Source organism: Oncorhynchus masou, chromosome 4 (assembly GCF_036934945.1).
Source record: "Oncorhynchus masou masou isolate Uvic2021 chromosome 4, UVic_Omas_1.1, whole genome shotgun sequence".
Lineage (NCBI taxonomy): Eukaryota > Metazoa > Chordata > Actinopteri > Salmoniformes > Salmonidae > Oncorhynchus > Oncorhynchus masou.
This window is the reverse complement of record NC_088215.1, coordinates 983,621-1,003,356: the sequence shown is the minus strand read 5'-3', so window position 1 is coordinate 1,003,356 and position 19,736 is coordinate 983,621. Positions and strand designations below refer to the sequence as shown.

Here is a 19,736-nt window from a genome sequence, read left to right as displayed (position 1 = left end):
CGCTATAGCACACAATGACATTCTAGACGATTCTGTTCTTCCAACTTTGTGGCAACAGTTTGGGGAAAGCCCTTTTCTATTTCAGCATGACATTGCCTCCGTGCACAAAGCGAGGTTCATAGAGAAATGGTTTGTCGAGATCGGTGTGGAAGAACTTGACTAGCCTGAACAGAGCCCTGACCCCAACCACATCAAACACCTGCGAGAATGTCGACTGCGAGCCAGGCCTTATCGCCCAACATCAGTGCCCGACCTCACTAATGCATGAGTGAGATGTTTGACAAGCAAGTGTCCACACACTTTTGGTCATGTATTATACCTTGGTTAAATGTACTTACTGGATAAGAGTTTCTGTTAAATGGCCCGAATGTAAATCTCAATCGTGGTTTTTGTCCCCCCACAGCTGGTGAAAGTGGGCATCGTTGAGCACAACCTTTCAACCTCAAGTAAGACATCCTACTCTTTATTTTCCTTTGACCCTATGTTTGCTTTGTATTGTCTGATAATCCATTTTTTCGAGTGAGATGGGAGGAAGAAGGGAAGACTGAGAGAGAAGAGGCCCAGCAGGCAAAATACTGAATGCATGACGTCTTAATCATGTAATATTTTTCTTGTAAAATGGTTTTCTGGTTAAAAGACTTAATATAACTCTTTTACAACCGCTGTTGCGCATTTTTCATGATGAGATCAAGACGTCATGAGACAGACGTCATATTGGTTGTTGATTGGTTAGATAAACCAGATAAAGATGCATTTTTTCTGGTTACTTAAAGACGTTAACAAAACCTCCTCCTCCATAATCCCCAGTGGACTCTGATGATGCTGTGATGGGGAGCATCAATATTCTGGCGTCCACTCCCCCCCAGCCGGGACCACCCTACATGAAGGACCTGACCTGCACCCCGCCCCCCTCCCCCTCCGTCTCAGCCACCCTCGCCGGAGCTGGGTACGTACTGTACTTAAGATGTCTTGTTAATTAATGTCTCTTTCCTTCCTTCATTCCTTAAACATTATTTGATCTCAAGGTTCAACCTTATAACTGTACAATGGCTACAACCCCGACAGAGGCCCATTGGCCACAGTAGCCAATAAAACAATTTCAGAAGGTACAGGCCACACCTTCCACATTAATTAGTTTCTTATTATATGTTGGGTTCTGATGGGGTAAGGCAGTGGAACTTTGCTCATGAGGCATTTGTAAACTATATGTTATTAATTTAAATGGCAAAAGATGGACCAATCTGGAGTGTGTGACAAAGGATAGCCATCCTTCAACACCCCACTTTCCTGCCACTCCCAGATGAATGACCTTTCTCCATCCAGATGTTCCTTGGAGACCAGATGTTGGGAAGGGGGGAAGGGGGAACGACCACTTGCCTTCAGTGTTCTGTTGTTCCAGTCTTTCACTGGAGCTCTACTGTACCCTTTCTCTTCTTCCTTTTTATGACTTGACCTGTAAGTTGTACATAATAAACTAAACTGGCTACAGCCACACACAAGTTCAGATTGTACTCTACCTTGCAGTTTGGGCCTTTTTCTTCCCTTTCATTGATACAAAACGTTCTTGTGACGTTTCTCTCCCATATCCCTCCGCCGTGCAGCTCTCCGGTGACGGGCGGGGAGGTGATGGGGCTCCAGGTGGACTACTGGGCATGTCACAGCGTTGACAAGAAGAAGGAAGGCGAGAAGCGAGACGTGGGCATCAAGAATACCCTGAAGAGCAACTTCCGCTCGCTGCAGGTGTCCCGCATCCCCAACGGGGGCGAGCTGACCCCTCCTCCCGGCATGGCCATGACCGTCGTCATGAAGGAGAAGAACAAGAAAGGTGGGTGTCGCTTTACTGAAAGCCAAAGAGTGTAATGCGTTATTACCCGTTATAAGCGTTAATGCCACCTTACAACTCATAGCATGTTATGTTTTTCTTTGTGAAAATGTCACTGATGAAGAAGACATCTTTTCTGGTTGTAATCTAGTAATCTGGCCAAATACAGCAACAACCAGATGATGTGTTTATTTCGTCACAAAATATACATCTTTACCTTTTACCTTTACATCTTTAGTAAAAATAAATATAATAATTGTAAAATAAATGTTTTATTTTGTACCGTGTATGGCAAATTATCTCTTTATTTTACCAATGTCCTCTCTCTTCTCTTTCTCACACTTTGATGAGCAGTGATATTCCTGAGTAAAAAGCCCAAGGAGAAGGAGGTGGACTCCAAGAGCCAGGTGATCGAGGGCATCAGCAGGCTGATCTGCGCTGCCAAACACCAGCACACCATGCTGAGAGGTACAGGCCTGACAAACACACTCACACATACGTAAGCATACACACATACCCACATATAGGGCTGTTGCGGGGACCGTCAGTGCTTGACTTGGGCAGGAGCTCACCAGAGCTGAGTACTGGCACATCACATTTTCTACTGCTTGAGCTCCTGTTCCTCGAATAGAATATTAACTCAAAAAGTATTGTGGAGCTCCTGCACCTAAATATAAGCAGTACTTGCACCCAAAATGAGTACTGTCACCTATTTCAGTCCAAATTAAGTACTGCTGACCGTATTACCGCCACACCTGCAGTCATAAGTCATGACCGCAGTCAAATTCCATGTGACCATTGAGTCACGGTAATCTCCTCTGGACATGTGTTAGTAGTACCCGACTCACTAAAGACCATCAGGTCCTAATGGCCTGGTACTCAGCGCTCTATTGTCCCTCTAACCACTCTCACATCAATGCAAATAGAATCGAAAAATCACATCAAACACTTATCATCAAAACAGTATCATGCTTTTAAAACTCACCGCACTGTGATTGATCAATTTGAAGAAAGTAGGTTGAAACTGAGTAGAAAACATGGTCGCTGTGGATGTTGTTTCAAAGCCTAACATAATGAAATTGACAGCACTTTCTAAGGTGGTGATTAATTCAAAACACCCATACGCATATTAGAGCATTTGCATACGCATAGGCCTATATATGAGTCCAAGCCTGGGAAAAAAATGAAATTCAAATCATGATTGTGCCATTATATGCCTACTGCATAGGCCTATTACGCACGGCATAAAAACTTTCAAAAACAAGATAGATTTAAGTTGTAGAAACTTTGGTCTAATTGGTCTACTCTAGCCTATACTCCACAGTGAAACAAGTTCTAGTAATCGACTTTGAATGTGGACTGTATTATTAAGCATACTGGATGGATTGTTTACCTTACCTAATGCTACTCTCCAAACTATCTATCCATGAGTCTGGGAGAGAACATATAGGCCTAGGCGATGCTGTTGGTTCATTGATTGTGCAGGGTGGCTTACATAGTTAGCCTACGATAATTTTGTATATTTTCACAATTAATAGGCTGACATTTCCTTTAGCTACAGAATCTCACCACCATGCTTCTCCATCTCCTCCTCTCTCTCCTTCATTCCTTTCTCCAGCATGCAGAGAGAAGGGCTGTCAACAATTTAAATGAAATATGTTTAGTTGTGAAAACGTTACTATGGTTTCCACCAAAAAGAGGAGGAGCCCAGCTGCTACTATATTTATTTCTCAGCTGCTCATATTAAGCACATGCTCCACTATAAAACCAGAATAGCTTGGAAAGCCGCCTCCATTTACTATTCAAGGAACAGAGCGCAAGCTTTTATTTGCGACTTTAATCATCAATGTCCTACAGTCGCATCATGCACCCCATCATCACAACTAAAGTTATCAAATAACTCTAAATCTAGTGTATAGGACCTGTTTCAAATTGTCACTTTTACACTCAACAAAGCCACTTCATATGTGCACTCGCTCCGGAATAGGAAAAATATCCTTTCTATTTTATTCAGCTAAATTCAAATGATATTCTTCTTAATATAAAATCAGAATCTAAATTAATGTCACGGGACTCATAAGCATATCTTGTCTGCTAAATGAACTAGCCTACAGCCTATGGCAAGGAGCATAGCCAGATTACATATATTCTCTTCTTCTGAAATACATTTTCTTTGTATAATAATGTTTCCTTAGACCTGCCTAAAAGAAATAATGGATTCATTGTGATGGTGTCTATTAAATATAGATGTTCCAAAGGCGCACATCAGCGGCTTGTATGCGTGGAGGCTGAGCGTGTTTATGTTAATTAACGGGAGACCAACAGTAATTCGACTAGAAATGTCATGACCGCCACAGCCCTCCCCACACATCCCACTCTGCATCCCTTCAACGCATGCATGCACCCATATGTTCAATAATACATGTACACTACATACTCATTCTGTTTATACACATACTGTAGAGTATGTGCTGAAGACATACACACACACAGGTTCATGTGAATTGCCTGAATAGCCTCCATTCCATTTTTGAGTCTTTAAGATGTGCAATATTACCACCAAGTGGTGAAAATGAACACTTTTGCATCTCTCTCCTCTCTCTCTATAGTGTCCATTGACGGTGTGGAGTGGAATGACGTCAAGTTTTTCCAGCTGGCCGCCCAGTGGCCCACTCACGTCAAGCACTTTCCTGTTGGCATCTTCGGCTACACCAAGCCTGCCATGTGACATATCACTGCCACCTAAACCCAAGTATGGGTAGCTGCAGCCCAATATGGCGACCGGAGTATGTGCAAGCGGGTGTGTCGAAAGGAGTGGGTGTATGGAAAGCTAATCTGCTAATTGGGAAGATTTGTTGCCACTCAAGACCGTTTTGCATGGCTGATACGAGTCAATAAGCCACCGACCACTGCAACGGTTTTGTATCGATGTGCCTGCTGACCGGAGGGGCTTCCCACTGGGCAGCCGTGTCACATAGTCACCAGAGGTAGCTAACATGTAGCAACAACAACAAAAATCTCCCATGATTTTGTTTCCAATAGGATAGAAGCCTACACAAGAAATAACTAATATTGATAACCATTGAGATTTCACATTGATACATACATACAGTTTAATCAATGGGCAGGGCATGAAGGGCAACAACATCTGGACACAGTGTCCTTGATCCCGCTTTGCCATGCACCACTGTCCCGGTGTGAGAAGTAGCTATTTAGTAGCCAATATCAGGATGACAGTCAGAGTGAGCATACGCATACAAGCAATAGTACACCCATCATCAGTACTTTTATTTTTTTTTAAATAAACTATTGTCAGTTTTACAACTTAAAAGGTACATTTATTTGTGTAAAACTAACAGCGAAATACGAATCAAACTCAAGTCCAAACTCTCTCAGTACGATAGTTGTGTGGTAAAAACCAGAACAAAAAAAACTGCATCATCAAAACCATCTAACCCACTGGTTCTCAATCCTGGTCCTGTGGACCCAAAGGGGTGCACATGTTTTCCCCCCTAGCAATACACAGCTAATTCAAATAATCAACTCATGAGGCTTTGATGATTTAAATCAGGTTTGTAGTGCTAGAGCAAAAATCTAAATGTGCACCCCTTTGGGTCCCCAGGATCAGGCTTGAGAACCAGTGGTCTAACCTATAGTAGAGCGCTTTCGACACACCCACTCCTTTCCACACGCCCACTACTTTCCTTTCGACACACCCACTCCTTTCCACACGCCCACTACTTTCCTTTCGACACACCCACTCCTTTCCAAACGCCCACTACTTTCCTATCGACACACCCACTCGCCCATACTCAGGTCGACATATTGGGCTGCAGCTACCCCCTTCTCTCTAAACCCTGACCCTAGAACAGCCATGATCTCCCATAGAGAGAGACAAGCTGGATTCCATTCTGAAAAATCACTCCCCTCCTTTCTGTTCTTTGATATTTGTATTTACTAGATATTGAGGCTATAAATATGGTAATAGTTCCATCAAGTGAAGATTATAGGTCCTTACATGCTGGTTCCCAATGTTTCAAAATGAAATACATTTCTAAGTCAAAGTTTGAAATGAATCCAACTCTTTCAGCTCTCCATGGGCTTTCCAAGTTACCGAAGGTAGTGGGGAAAGCTGGGAGTAAGATCCACCAGATTGGAACCCAGCCGAGGCTGCTCTGACCAAGCAAAAAAATGTAAACAAACCCCCTAGTCCTTTTCCTGTGGAAACTGTCCAATTACAAACCTGTGTTCCCAGTATAAAATGGATGTTGCTGTCAACGTCAAATGTTACTGTTTTATCCACCAGCAAAAAAAAAATAAGGGAAAAAATGTATGCTGCCTTTTAAGTATAATAGTGTATATTGTGGTTAGAAACTTAGAATGGCCACCTGTAATGGCAGCTTTGTTGGCACTTTTTGTTACTATATTATTATTTCTGTGAAATCCTATATTGGTAAATGTCCTGTATATAATGCAAGAGGATTGAAGGGGTGCGTTGGAGTGTGTTCGCAGTGTGTGCCGGGAGCCAGTGTGTGTTACTGATTTTTAAGGGAAAGGGTGGGATGCTAAGAGAGGAATTGCTGTGAAATTTGCAGAGGACCCCCTCTTGCTATGGAGAGATGTATTTCGTTCTCTTTTTTTTATTGAGAAAAGTGACTTAAGTTTTTGATACACTACTTTCAAGCTAGTATACTTGCCTTCTTGATTTAGAAGCACATTTTACGGAAACAGAATAGGGACAATCAGTAAACCAAGAAACTTGGCACTGTATAACGAGAGACGTTCATCAGAGAGTGGGATGTATCCTTAGACGAGATCAATGCAGGGACTTCACTTGTGAATTTGTGAAGAGGGACGTAGGTGCATGCAAGAATCTCTGGACACAAACGTGAATAGGAGAGAGGAGTGAGAGTGGGGGAGGACAAGGAAAGAAGGAAACAAATGTCTTGTTCCCAGTGCCCTGCTCTAACACACCTGATTAGCCTACTGTCTCTGCAAAGGGCTCAGCAGTGCAGTTTTCAGTAATACCTTTCTCACACTACTACTGAGTTGATCCAAGCTCTACTGCACTGGCCTGGTTAAGCATCCATTATAGTTGCTGGAATTGTGTTCCAAATGACCAGGTGGAAAGAAAATACAGTTAAACATAGTACAGTTTTGCTTGGTACAGTAGTGTGAAAAGGGTATAAGAATTCCCCAGTGCGTTGCTCGGTTCTTAAACTATTTACCGGTGATTTTGAAGTGGTGTCCTTTTTTCTAACTTCATCCATTCTGAAAGACAGCAATCCCTTTATGAACCTAGCGTGCCGTATTCAACAATGAACAAATTGCTGTCAACTGTTCTCTGTTTTTATACTCTCTTTAAAGATGGACCCACTCATAACGTTGAGTCAAAAAGGGCCACAGGCTTCATTGGTTTTTAGGTAATTGCCAGGATTGACTCTGGGTACATTGTGAGGGAGCATTTTAATGTCGGCAATGTTTCTGTATCGTGTGTTGATGTTGTTTCATGAGGTGTGTTTTCTCATAGACCTATGAGGGAAATAACGTCCTGTGCCACTTCAGTCGAGGCTAAGCAGGACACTGGAAGGAACTTGGAAGTCAAAACATCAGATTCCTGCCTTAGTTATTCCGCCTCCGTCTTTTGACCTGGTATGTTTGTGTTGTCTAATGTGACTTTACACGAAAGAAATGGTTTTTTTTACCCTTATTTAACTAGGCAAGTCAGTTAAGAACAAATTCTTATTTTCAATGACGGCCTAGGAACAGTGGGTTAACTGCCTGTTCAGGGGCAGAAGGACAGATTTTTACCTTGTCAGCTCAGGGGTTTGAACTGGCAACCTTCCAGTTACTAGTCCAACACTCTAACCACTAGGCTACCCTGCCGCCCAAATGAAAATGCATTTCATTTGGATGAAAGTGTGTTTTGGAGACTTAAGTGTGTGTGTTTGTGTGTGCATGCGCTGATAAGGGATACTGTGTAACCCCATTTGTCAATTTCAACCCTTTGAAAACTATGGCTTCACTTGCGATTAGATACTACATCTATAGTATTACATTTGATGTATTTTTTGTTCATCTTCACAGTGGTAGCTGATTTTAACAACAGTGTATGTTACAGTAAATTTTATCCTTCATGCATTGCTGACCGTCAAGGTGTCTCGTGTTTTTGCCTCGGAAAGAGGGAAGGTCTTCAGTCAATCCCACTCATTTCACTGTACAATGTTCCACTATTTCATGATACAAATATACACTATATATATATAAAAGTGTGTGGACACCCCTTCAAATTAGTGGATTTGGCTATTTCAGCCACACCCATTGCTGACAGGTGTATAAAATCGAGCAGAGCCGACTAATATCCATAGTCAAACATAGACAGTAGAATGGCCTCACTGAAGAGCTCAGTGACTTTCAACGTGGCACTGTCACAGGATGCCACCTCTCCAACAAGTCATTTTGTCAAATTTCTGCCCTGCTAGAGCTGCCCTGGTCAACTGCATATTCATGCCCATGATTTTGGAATGAGATGTTGGACGACCAGGTGTCCACATAATTTTGGTCATGTAGTGTATGTATACATAACTGATACATAAATATGTTCCACTACTTAATAATACATATTTATATTATAGCACTACTTTTGGGAAGTCAAGCGGCAGCAAGTAATACCTAGAAAAACTGGACAGTCTAATAACTCCAACATTGAGCTTTTACAGCTCTTTTAAGTATAGTTAAAGTTTGCATATGTTTTTGCACAAACATTATTTTAAATGATGTGACAGACAGTATTCTTTCTTTTTTAAATGAACCACTAAGAGAATACAAGGTAAAATCTCTTGTTTTTATGATGTCATGTTTCATATCAGTTTTTGTTTATTGAAATATTTGTTTTATTTACATCTTTCTCTTTATTAAGTTTTTGTATGGCCATTTTATTATTCTAACCCTTTTTAAGAAAAGAGTTGAGCTCTTTTGTAAAGAAGTTCTGTTTGGAAATTGGGTTTGAAGTGTTGTAAGTGAAAAACAGGCTATTAAAGGAGTGTTGAGAGAATTTGCATTTGTTTAATTACTGTTTAAATTGGGAAAGATACTCATGTTGTCATAATACCATGTAACTATTAACCATACTGAGACTTGTCTTTGCATTCAGAACACACACACAGAATATGAGCTCATATCTGAGGCTGGACAGTGTTACATGGTGTTGTATTACCCATACCAACAGCAGATGGCAGTGTCATTGTACACATCTGAATCATGATATGAATCTTTCACTTTAATGTTAATAATGTCAGATATTCCACACACCAGAGCTTAATTTCATATTCATTAAATCCGATCCAACTTTGGTTATCAAATAGGAAGCCTGCACCCTACCTCTCTGCCATCTGTGCCGCTCAGAGGCAAATCAAAATGTATTTGTCACATACACATGATTAGCAGATGTGAATGCGAGTGTAGTGAAATGCTTGTGCTTCTAGTTCTGACCATGCAGTAATATCTAACAAGTAATCTAACCTAACAATTTCACAACTACCTTATACACACAAGTATAAAGGAATGAATAAGAATATGTACATACAAATATATTTGACTGAGTGATGGCCAAACAGCATCGGCAAGATGCAGTAGATGGTATAGGGTACAGTATATACATAAGAGATGAGTAATGTAGGGTATGTAGACATTATATAAAGTGGCATTGTTTAAAGACAGGTCTGCTGATGATAGTTGAAGGCAAGTGTACATTCAAATTTATAAAGAAATGGTCATCTCATAAGCACAATCAACAATAGCTGACTTGGGCAAACGTCCAGGGATTCAATTTGATCACGCATTGCAAAGCGCTGTCAACAATTTGTCTCTTAAAGGTATCTATATGAACCCAGGTATGCTGATGATAGTCCTCATATATATATATATATATATACAGTGCCTTGGGAAAGTATTCGGCCCCCTTGAACTTTGCGACCTTTTGCCACATTTCAGGCTTCAAACATAAAGATATAAAACTGTATTTTTTTGTGAAGAATCAACAACAAGTGGGACACAATCATGAAGTGGAACGACAGTTATTGGATATTTCAAACTTTTTTAACAAATCAAAAACTGAAAAATTGGGCTTGCAAAATTATTCAGCCCCTTTACTTTCAGTGCAGAAAACTCTCTCCAGAAGTTCAGTGAGGATCTCTGAACGATCCAATGTTGACCTAAATGACTAATGATGATAAATACAATCCACCTGTGTGTAATCAAGTCTCCGTATAAATGCACCTGCACTGTGATAGTCTCAGAGGTCTGTTAAAAGCGCAGAGAGCATCATGAAGAACAAGGAACACACCAGGCAGGTCCGAGATACTGTTGTGAAGAAGTTTAAAGCCGGATTTGGATACAAAAAGATTTCCCAAGCTTTAAACATCCCAAGGAGCACTGTGCAAGCGATAATATTGAAATGGAAGGAGTATCAGACCACTGCAAATCTACCAAGACCTGGCCGTCCCTCTAAGCTTACAGCTTAGAGGGACGGAGGAGAAGACTGATCAGAGATGCAGCCAAGAGGCCCATGATCACTCTGAATGAACTGCAGGGATCTACAGCTGAGGTGGGAGACTCTGTCCATAGGACAACAATCAGTCGTATATTGCACAAATCTGGCCTTTATGGAAGAGTGGCAAGAAGAAAGCCATTTCTTAAAGATATCCATAAAATGTGTAGTTTAAAGTTTGCCACAAGCCACCTGGGAGACACACCAAACATGTGGAAGAAGGTGCTCTGGTCAGATGAAACCAAAATTGAACTTTTTGGCAACAATGCAAACCGTTATGTTTGGCGTAAAAGCAACACAGCTCATCAACCTGAACACACCATCCCCACTGTCAAACATGGTGGTGGCAGCATCATGGTTTGGGCCTGCTTTTCTTCAGCAGGGACAGGGAAGATGGTTAAAATTGATGGGAAGATGGATGGAGCCAAATACAGGACCATTCTGGAAGAAAACCTGATGGAGTCTGCAAAAGACCTGAGACTGGGACGGAGATTTGTCTTCCAACAAGACAATGATCCAAAACATAAAGCAAAATCTACAATGGAATGGTTCAAAAATAAACATATCCAGGTGTTAGAATGGCCAAGTCAAAGTCCAGACCTGAATCCAATCGAGAATCTGTGGAAAAAACTGAAAACTACTGTTCACAAATGCTCTCCATCCAACCTCACTGAGCTTGAGCTGTTTTGCAAGGAGGAATGGGAAAAAATGTCAGTCTCTCGATGTGCAAAACTGATAGAGACATACCCCAAGCGACTTACAGCTGTAATCGCAGCAAAAGATGGCGCTACAAAGTATTAACTTAAGGGGGCTGAATAATTTTGCACGCCCAATTTTTCAGTTTTTGATTTGTTAAAAACGTTTGAAACATCCAATAAATGTCGTTCCACTTCTTGATTGTGTCCCACTTGTTGTTGATTCTTCACAAAAAAATAGTTTTATATCTTTGTTTGAAGCCTGAAATGTGGCAAAAGGTCGCAAAGTTCAAGGGGGCCGAATACTTTCGCAAGGCACTGTATATATATATATATATATACACTGTAAGGTTCAAATGTTTTGTAGATACGAGCAATTTTCCAAGATGAACACAAATGGTTTTAAATCAAACAAAGTCCCATATCATGCTGGTACACTACAAAGAATAAACTCCACAGCTGGCAATTTTTTCATTCATGAAAGTGATGGAACAATCCTTAAGTGTTGATTTAATATTTGTTTAACTATTCTTTTGGAAATCATATTATCTAAGAAAAACAATTAACTATAAGCTTGGGTTACTATACAGATCTAAGAAATGTTTTAATGTATCCATAAGAAAGACATTAACCCAACTGCTGCTTCCTGTCCTGTTTAACCAATGGCTTAATCAAAATTATTCTGTGAGTTGAGGGCAAAAAGACAAGAATTTAAGCTAATCTGTTCAAGTGTGTTTACTAAACAAACTGCTCGAAGTGAGTTGAATTTGAACAAGCTTGTTGAGTAAAATAAATATGAATGTTTGCTAAAAACCACTTAACCACATTCATCATTATCATATTTGACAGCATGTATTGCAGGTAGATTTTCAGCATTGTTTGTTTCATTACCTGTGTTTTTGCATATACACTACCATTCAAATGTTAGATGTCACTTAGAAATGTCCTTGTTTTTGACCATTAAAATACCATCAAATTGATCAGAAATACAGTGTAGACATTGTTAAATGACTATTGTAGCTGGAAATTACTATTGTAGCTGGAAACGACTGATGGAATAGCTACATAGGCATACAGAGGCCCATTATCAGCAACCATCACTCCTGTGTTCCAATGACACGTTGCGTTAGCTAATCAAAGTTTAGCATTTTAAAAGGCTAATTGATTATTAGAAAACCCTTTTGCAATTATGTTAGCACAGCTGAAAACTGTTGTCCTTATTAAAGAAGCTATAAAACTGGCCTTTAGTCTAGTTGAGTATCTGGAGCGTCAGCATTTGTGGGTTCGAGTACAGGCTCAAAATGGCCAGAAACAAATAACTTTCTTCTGAAACTTGTCAGTCTATTCTTGTTCTGAGAAATGAAGGCTTGCAAAGAAGCTCAAGATCTCATACAATGCTGTGTATTACTTCCTTCACAGGACAGGGAAACTGTCTCTAACCAGAATAGAAAGAGTGGGAGGCCCTGGTGCACAACTGAGCAATGATTTACTAGAAACTACTGATCTATTCTTGAGGGCCTCTGCTTGGTCCTTTTATTTTTAGCTAGTCATGGCTGATGTTAGCTAAAGATTTTAGTGGATGTTCAAAGAGAACCGAACCATGGATTACAGTTTCTCCCATAGACTACTTTCAGGGTGAGCAACCATCGAACATTAAGTTGTGAAATACTGAAGCTTTTTTAAATATTTTTTTTACCATATTCATTTTATTTTTTTACTTACAACTAGGTTATTAATCAAATCGACACAGTATGTATTTGCGATGTAGACTACTTGAAGGCAAGTGTACATTCAAATGTATAAAATAAATTATTTATTTATCTATATCAATGATGTATCTTTGGAAATTATGCATTTGGATTTGTTATTCGTACGGTCAGTCAGTGCCAGACACACACAGCCTCTGTGCAGCCACGCCCGAAAAAATCCAATACATGACGACGTCGTTCAAAACTTTCGCTGTGGATGCTGGGAGATCAATAACCAAGGAAGACATTTTGGATTTAAAACGAGCTCACTTAGTGGTTGAAGAAAATATGCTCCGTCGGCAACACATTCTAACTAATGATAAATGGTATCGTCAGATGGGTTTGTTTGTCAGCAATGAAATGGCGTCGTTCTTGTGAAAAATTCAACGCATTTATCCCAAACCATATCGCCGCGCTCATCTGCGAATTCTGTTAGGATAGGTTTCTTGCTGGCTCAGCTGTGTGTATGTACACCGAGAAGGCTCCTATAATTCCTGGCTGTCCTACGAGGAATTAACCAATTTAGGTATGTAACCACATGCATATGGGAGCATCTGTTTTTGTTTTGGCTCACAGAATTCAACACTTTGCATAAGAAAGAACACAGAGGCAGTGTGATCGATTTTCCCTATTGACTACACAGCTACAGACAGTAAGTAACTTAGCCTATAATAACAGTCCTTGTAATGGCCTATTTTCTTTATACTGGAAAAAATAAACGCACCATTTCACTGAGTTACAGTTCATATAAGGAAATTAGTCAATTGAAATAAATTCTTTAGGCCCTCACATGACTGGGCAGGGGTGCATCCCATTGATTGATGCACGAACGCCCCCGCTATCTTCATGCTATTGTCTCGATACACGGCGAGGCGTGGTTTGACTTGACCACGCCCCCGAGTAGGATATAGCCGTAGGGTACTCCTTGTTCTTCCCATTTAATAATTCACTACAGTTTGGCGGCATCCTAAGCGCACTGCTGATACTTGTCGTTTCAATAAAGGTTTTCAGCAGCCGCGTCGTTATTAATATACTTGGCTTTCACAACATGATTTGCATGATACTTATTCTGCCACTAATTTGTTAGCTGACATGCTAAGACTAACAGTAAAGCTGTTGCAGTATTCTTAAGTCACTGTTTATTTACCCATAGCTGGGGATACAATCCTACCAAATGGCCCAAAGTTGTCTATGGTGATGTCTACACCTACTTGTTGGAATCTCCGTTTCTGCATATACCGGTGTCCTAGCTAACTAGCCAACATTGTCACCCCCGCCTCTTCTTCTTTGGTGTTTATTGGTGATAGGCATTCAAGTTACTGCCACCTATTGTACTGGAGCGTCCCTGCATCGCGTCTGTGTACTGGAGTCCTAGCGTAAAAGTGGACCAATAGCAATATGAAGGGGGCCGCAATTACACCCTTCTCATGGGACCTCCCAGATAATTATTGTAATGATAATGTTTTGCTGTACCATTGTTTCCATGTGCCCTAAAGAAACAAGGGAGTGCAGATTCGTTTGTCATGGTTTCACCATTACTGCAGTGAAAACTTATAGCCCAACTAGGTCTTACAGTATATCGACGGGACCACATTTTACATTAATAAACCATGTCGTGGGCTGTTCTAAAACTACTCGCTCGTCAACGTCGATAACCATTTGTTTACACTTCAGTCATGTTACCTCATTGGCTAATAACCTGGCAACTTTACCAGTATATCCACACATTTTGGGGACACAGAAAGGAAAAGGGATAGTTCCTTCAGGAGATCAATGATCATTGCAATGAATGAATGACCGATCTCTTGCATGTCCTCATCACAAACCTGCCGGGTTAATGCATCTCAATAGGAAAGTAGTGCTTTTACAATGTTGCTGGTGCTGGTCCATTCCACTTTGCCTTTTATTTACTGGAGTGGAGAAGTTAAATCAAGGCCAGTGAAGAAATAGTGACCTTTGGACTGCAGACAGCTCATAACAGCAGTCAAATATGTCACTGGATCTGAAAGATAAAAGGAAGAGATAAAAGGAAGAAATTGGTCCACTAGTTACAGTTTTACCAGACAGGTGCTCGAATGCACACACCCAGAAGACATACAGTACTGTATGAAATCTTGTTCCTCTGTAAATATTTTCATAGTAGTTTGCAGTGAAGATTACTCTCAGCGTGCTCTGTTAAATAAATGTATGCTCGCTCTTGTGTTGAAACCTTGAAGCAGGCTGACACAAACAGTAACAGGCCTCTAATTGACCTCGTGATGCTGTAAAATGTGCACTCTTGGACTATGACTTTTGAAATCATGTTGGGCCCTTGCCCCCTTTGTCAGACAACTGTACATACAAAGAGGCCTACGAAACCGACTATCTGAAACATTTAATAGCTACTACACTTTGAAGACTTTGAAGAGAACATCTCCATTTTACTATTATTTCCTATCATTACCCATGTCTCATAACAAGTTTACCAGTGCAGGGAATTGAAACATGAATAAGGTTGTGCTTTTATCTGCAGTTGAGTACGCAACACTCAGGGGAAATACTTTTCATTGTCTCTTGTCAACGTAAATACTCCAGACCACAAGGTGGCAGTAGTTTTTGGTTTGTGCTTGCTGTAGATTGCTAATGTTAGCTAGCTAGTATTGGTAGTAATCCCTTGATACTAGCCAGATGGCCTTAACTAGCGTAGCTCGCAACATTTATAATTAAATCACAATGGATTTGTTTTTGAATGGAGCCGCTGCCTGTAAGCCTCCGAGATTCAGTGGAGAAGCTAGCTTTGCTGTACTACTGGCAAGTGGTAATACTAACCATTAAGCTAGCAAGTGAACTGGCACTGGCAGTATGGGATAATGGATAGTGAATTTTATTATTTCCTCATCTTGCTAGATAGCTCGCTTGGTAATAAATAAATGGGTTGTGTACGTTGTGCTGCACTTACCACCCCATTAGTTTCATGTGAAGTGTGTGACTGCCTTTTTCAGTTTAAGCTAATGAGCTAGTGCATATCAAACCTAACAACAACAAAAAATCCCTCAAGCACAAAATTCCTGCGTTAGATGTATAGACTGTTGTTTTTTTCTTGTCACTCTGTCACGCTCCTTCACGTGGAGGTTCATGCTCTCTGATTGGCTCAGTCAGCCACTGCAGAGCATTGCGATTCTACAAATAGAAACGGCTGGTTCGACAGTACCAGGTCAAGCAAGAGAAGGAACGGCCTCCTACTGTGCTAAGTACCTATCGTCAGTCAGATTTATCGTGTGTCTGACCTATTGGAGTGTGGGTGGGCAATTCCAGTCCTCGAGGGCCTGATTGGTGTCACAGTTTTGCCCCAGCTAACACACCTGATTCCAATAATCACCTAATCGTGATCGTCAGTTTAGAATACAATTTGATTAATCAGCTGTGTTTGCTTGGGATGGCGAAAAAGTGTGACACCAATCAGGCCTTCGAGGACTGGAGTTGCCCACCCCTGTATTAGAGGAAGGATGAAATGAATGAATTGGAGAGAAATGCTGTAAAATCATAAAACCTCCTCCATTTACTGCAATAGCCTATATGTATAAGAAAAGGTACTAGCCTTGCACAAATAGGGAATCATGTTCTTCAGGACTGAATTTAGGCATCATTTTGAATCAATACATGTTCAGGGCCATATTGATTTGGAGTTCTTATGCCTATTTCCTCATGTAGCTATCTTGTTAATTGTACAGAGAGAAAAGTGTTGCAAATTTCAAGCTTGTTTTTTCATAACGTATCCTATTAATACCACTATCTGATTACTGCTCTCAAACCAGACAGGTTGGGATTTCTATTGATATTCTAGTAATGGATATGAGTAATAAGAAGACAGCCAATAGACTCAAGAGAGACAATTATCTCAGATCTCTACTTGTGCAAGTTATTCGCTCCTTTTGCCTCGCTCTGGCAGGTAGGTGCATTGGGCCAGCAAATGAAAGGTTGCTGGATCGAATCCCCAAGCTGACAAGGTAAAAAGCTGTCATTCTGCCCCTGAGCAAGGCCCTCTGTTCCCCGAGTGCCGATTTGATTTAAAAAAAATTAAGGCATCCCCCGCACCTCTAATTCAGAGGGGTTGGGTTAAATGCAGAAGACATTTCAGTTGACTAGGTACCTCTGACTAGGTAGGTATCCCTCTTTCCCTTCTGCCTCACTGTGAAAGGGGCAGCGTGGCATTTGAACCAGCATTAATGATTCATTGCTATGATTCGCCATTGTCAGACTGGTTGGAAAATGTCAGCTTCAAGAGCCATTATATCAGACCAGCTACTTTAATAAACCGGCTTTTAAAAACATCTTTAGCCTTGTTGCTTCACATCAAGGAGACAAAAGCGGCTTTATATTCAATCTCTAACATTTGTTTTGTCCTGGAAAACACCAGAAGTACATTTTTTTGACTTACTGGGTTTGATAGGATAGGGCCTTAGATCTCCATATAACTTTTAAATATGTATGTGTAAATTGGACTTGTGTTGGTTTTGAAAATAAAGTTCTGAGAAATTTGAAGTTATATGCGTGGATCTCAAGTCCACGCATGTGTCCGTTATAGTCTAAAGGGCTTCAGTGTATCTGAGCAAGAAGAGTTCTGTGAGCATCAATGCATTATTGTCATTTTATATTGTGTACAAATAGGCCTACCAATGTTCACATGCAGTAAATCAACCATTCTGCCACAGTTGGGCAGAAACGTTATGGGAAAGTGTAGTCTTACGAATTAACACAGGAAGAAACCCTGAGAGGAACCAGACACGAAATGCTGAGCCAAGCCTATGATGTCCAGAGCAAGACTTAATGGCATGCATGTGTGACCTAGGCCTGTAAGCATGTGGTAATTTTAGCAAACACCACTGTTAGGTAGCTTATGTTATTGAATGTGTGCTTTGCACAGTCTTCTATATCTTGATCCTTGCAGTCAACTTGTGAGAGGCTATGCTATTGATTGTTGAATGAGTTAATGGATAGATTCGAAGGGTGCAGATGCATTTGTTCAAGACTCAAGTAAGGCTGTCAATCTTAAAGTTACTTTCTGTAAAATGTGTACTTGCAAATGTCAGTACTGTACATCATCAGTAGAATAATTGAAGAGCACAGTCAGGTTCTTCAAAAGATGGTTGCTTAGCTGATCCACCATCAGTATAAACAGCAGTATCTTCCTGTTTCGCTATCCTCATGTTTATGGAATATCAAAATGTAAACAATAGGCTACAACAATATTTCAGCACTTTGCAAAGAAGGCTTTCTTGATTTTATGATGACAGTGTATACCAAGCTATTTTGGCTATTTTGAAGTTGTATTATTTTCTTCTTAACATCCCTAGTAGGTTTCCAGCTGTCCCTCATCTCCCCAACCAAAACCACCTGTGCCGCCTTCCCACGTGTCCCTAAATCAGAAACATCAGTCTGCAATCTCTCCTATCCACTAGTAACCAGCAGAGACCAGAGGCAGGAGAAGATAAAGCAGTCCCATAGCCATTAACACCAAAAATATAGCTCGCCAATGGGCCCTATAATTCCATCTGGATGTGATGGGATTGGAGAGGAATGGCTTTATGCTACCAAAGAGACGGGGTGTGGAGATGGAGGCAGCGTCTTTATTACCCACACTGTTCTCATGACATTTTTATGTCACTCGTGGTGGTCTATTGTACAGAGGAAGCAAGAATGAGGGCTATTTAATATTTCAAGCTTTCTTCTCCTTTAAATGGTAGTGTGCCCTGGTCACCATTTTAAATCAGTTGATGAGCCCATCGTCATATTTGCTAGTAACTGGGATTGGGGTCAATACCATGTCAATTAAGGAAGAATTATGAGCAATTGTTCATTAATTTGTTGAATTTCAATTAAATATCCTAAATTAAATTTCCCTAAATTGACTGACTGAAATTGACTACAACCCTGGCTAGTGTTTTCTGTTGAGGGAACCCAATATCCCTTATTCATGTGAGCTAACACAGTTTTTTTCTGCTTTGTGCCTTTTTCTGCTTCTTCTGAGTGTGCTCCTTGGGACATTGTGTAAATAATTAAGAGCGCTCATTTCAAGCTTCCTTTTTGCACACAGCTAACTAACATACTGTGATGAATAATTAGAAAAAATGACTATCTACTAGCCTAAATTTTAACCAACTGTAGCTTAACAGTACTTGGCCCTGTGAAGACGATCACTGCTCTATACTCACGTGTGGCATTATTGCTGTACTATACTACTTTGCTTTACCATGAAAGTAAATCTCTAGTGTTTTTGATTCCAGATCTCATTACCTTTTGAACGTATGGATTAACTGAGTTATGGTACTGTGCCAAAAGGTTAATCTGACTTGGAATTCCCTACAGATGTCCTTTGAGAAGTCTAATAGTGGCTTCGTAGCCACTTTCATGAAATATGACTCATGCTCCTGTAAAAGCGCCATTACTCTTTGAAATTAGACCTCTGTAATCCATCATGCCGATAATCAACTTTGGTGACTGCCTATGTGCTACCATTTGCACTAGTTGTTTACCCTGTGTTCAGTGTAGTCTACAGCACATCTAGAGTTTAGATATCCTTTGTTTGTTTCCAGATTACATTCAGCCGAATCCCATAAAAGCAATTCTGTATTCTTCTGAATCTATAGGTTTTGGCACTATAGTCAACCTATTTTTAGAAGGCTTGCTGAAAAGCATGGATTGGGGCTCAATGCCATGTGTGTTTTCAATATGAAAGGAATGTCATACAAGCTAGTAGCGTACTGTACCACTCTGTCAAGCTGCGTGTGTGTGCACACCGCATCCAGGTGAAATTATACGTAGGCACAGTTGCAGGACTAGTTCTCATTTTATGATTGGCTCTTGGTGTTCTATTTCTGTCGGTCTGTTTCCATGGCCCTAAACAGACCTTTTTTAATGGGATATTTAAATGCCAAAATCACCAC

General features: G+C 40.5%; 2 protein-coding genes across 7 annotated transcripts in view; both read left to right on the top strand.

The window, feature by feature from the left end:
- Nucleotides 1-8,880, top strand: part of si:ch211-126j24.1 (phosphofurin acidic cluster sorting protein 2) — a 104,245-nt gene extending 95,365 nt beyond the window's left edge. For all 4 annotated transcript variants that reach the window (XM_064947054.1, XM_064947041.1, XM_064947047.1 and 1 more), the window contains 5 exons: nt 404-446; nt 808-946; nt 1,602-1,825; nt 2,177-2,290; nt 4,432-8,880. In XM_064947054.1, coding sequence (XP_064803126.1) covers nt 404-446; nt 808-946; nt 1,602-1,825; nt 2,177-2,290; nt 4,432-4,550 — 639 coding nt within the window. In that variant the 3' untranslated portion in view covers nt 4,551-8,880. The remainder of the gene's footprint in view (nt 1-403; nt 447-807; nt 947-1,601; nt 1,826-2,176; nt 2,291-4,431) is intronic.
- A 3,889-nt stretch (nt 8,881-12,769) lies between these two features.
- LOC135521073 (kinesin light chain 1-like) overlaps nt 12,770-19,736 on the top strand; it is a 33,217-nt gene continuing 26,250 nt past the window's right edge. The window contains exon 1 of one of the 3 annotated variants that reach the window (XM_064947010.1): nt 12,770-13,339. The gene's annotated coding sequence lies outside the window, so the exon portion shown is untranslated. The other 2 variants (XM_064947028.1, XM_064947019.1) reach the window with 2 other exon arrangements.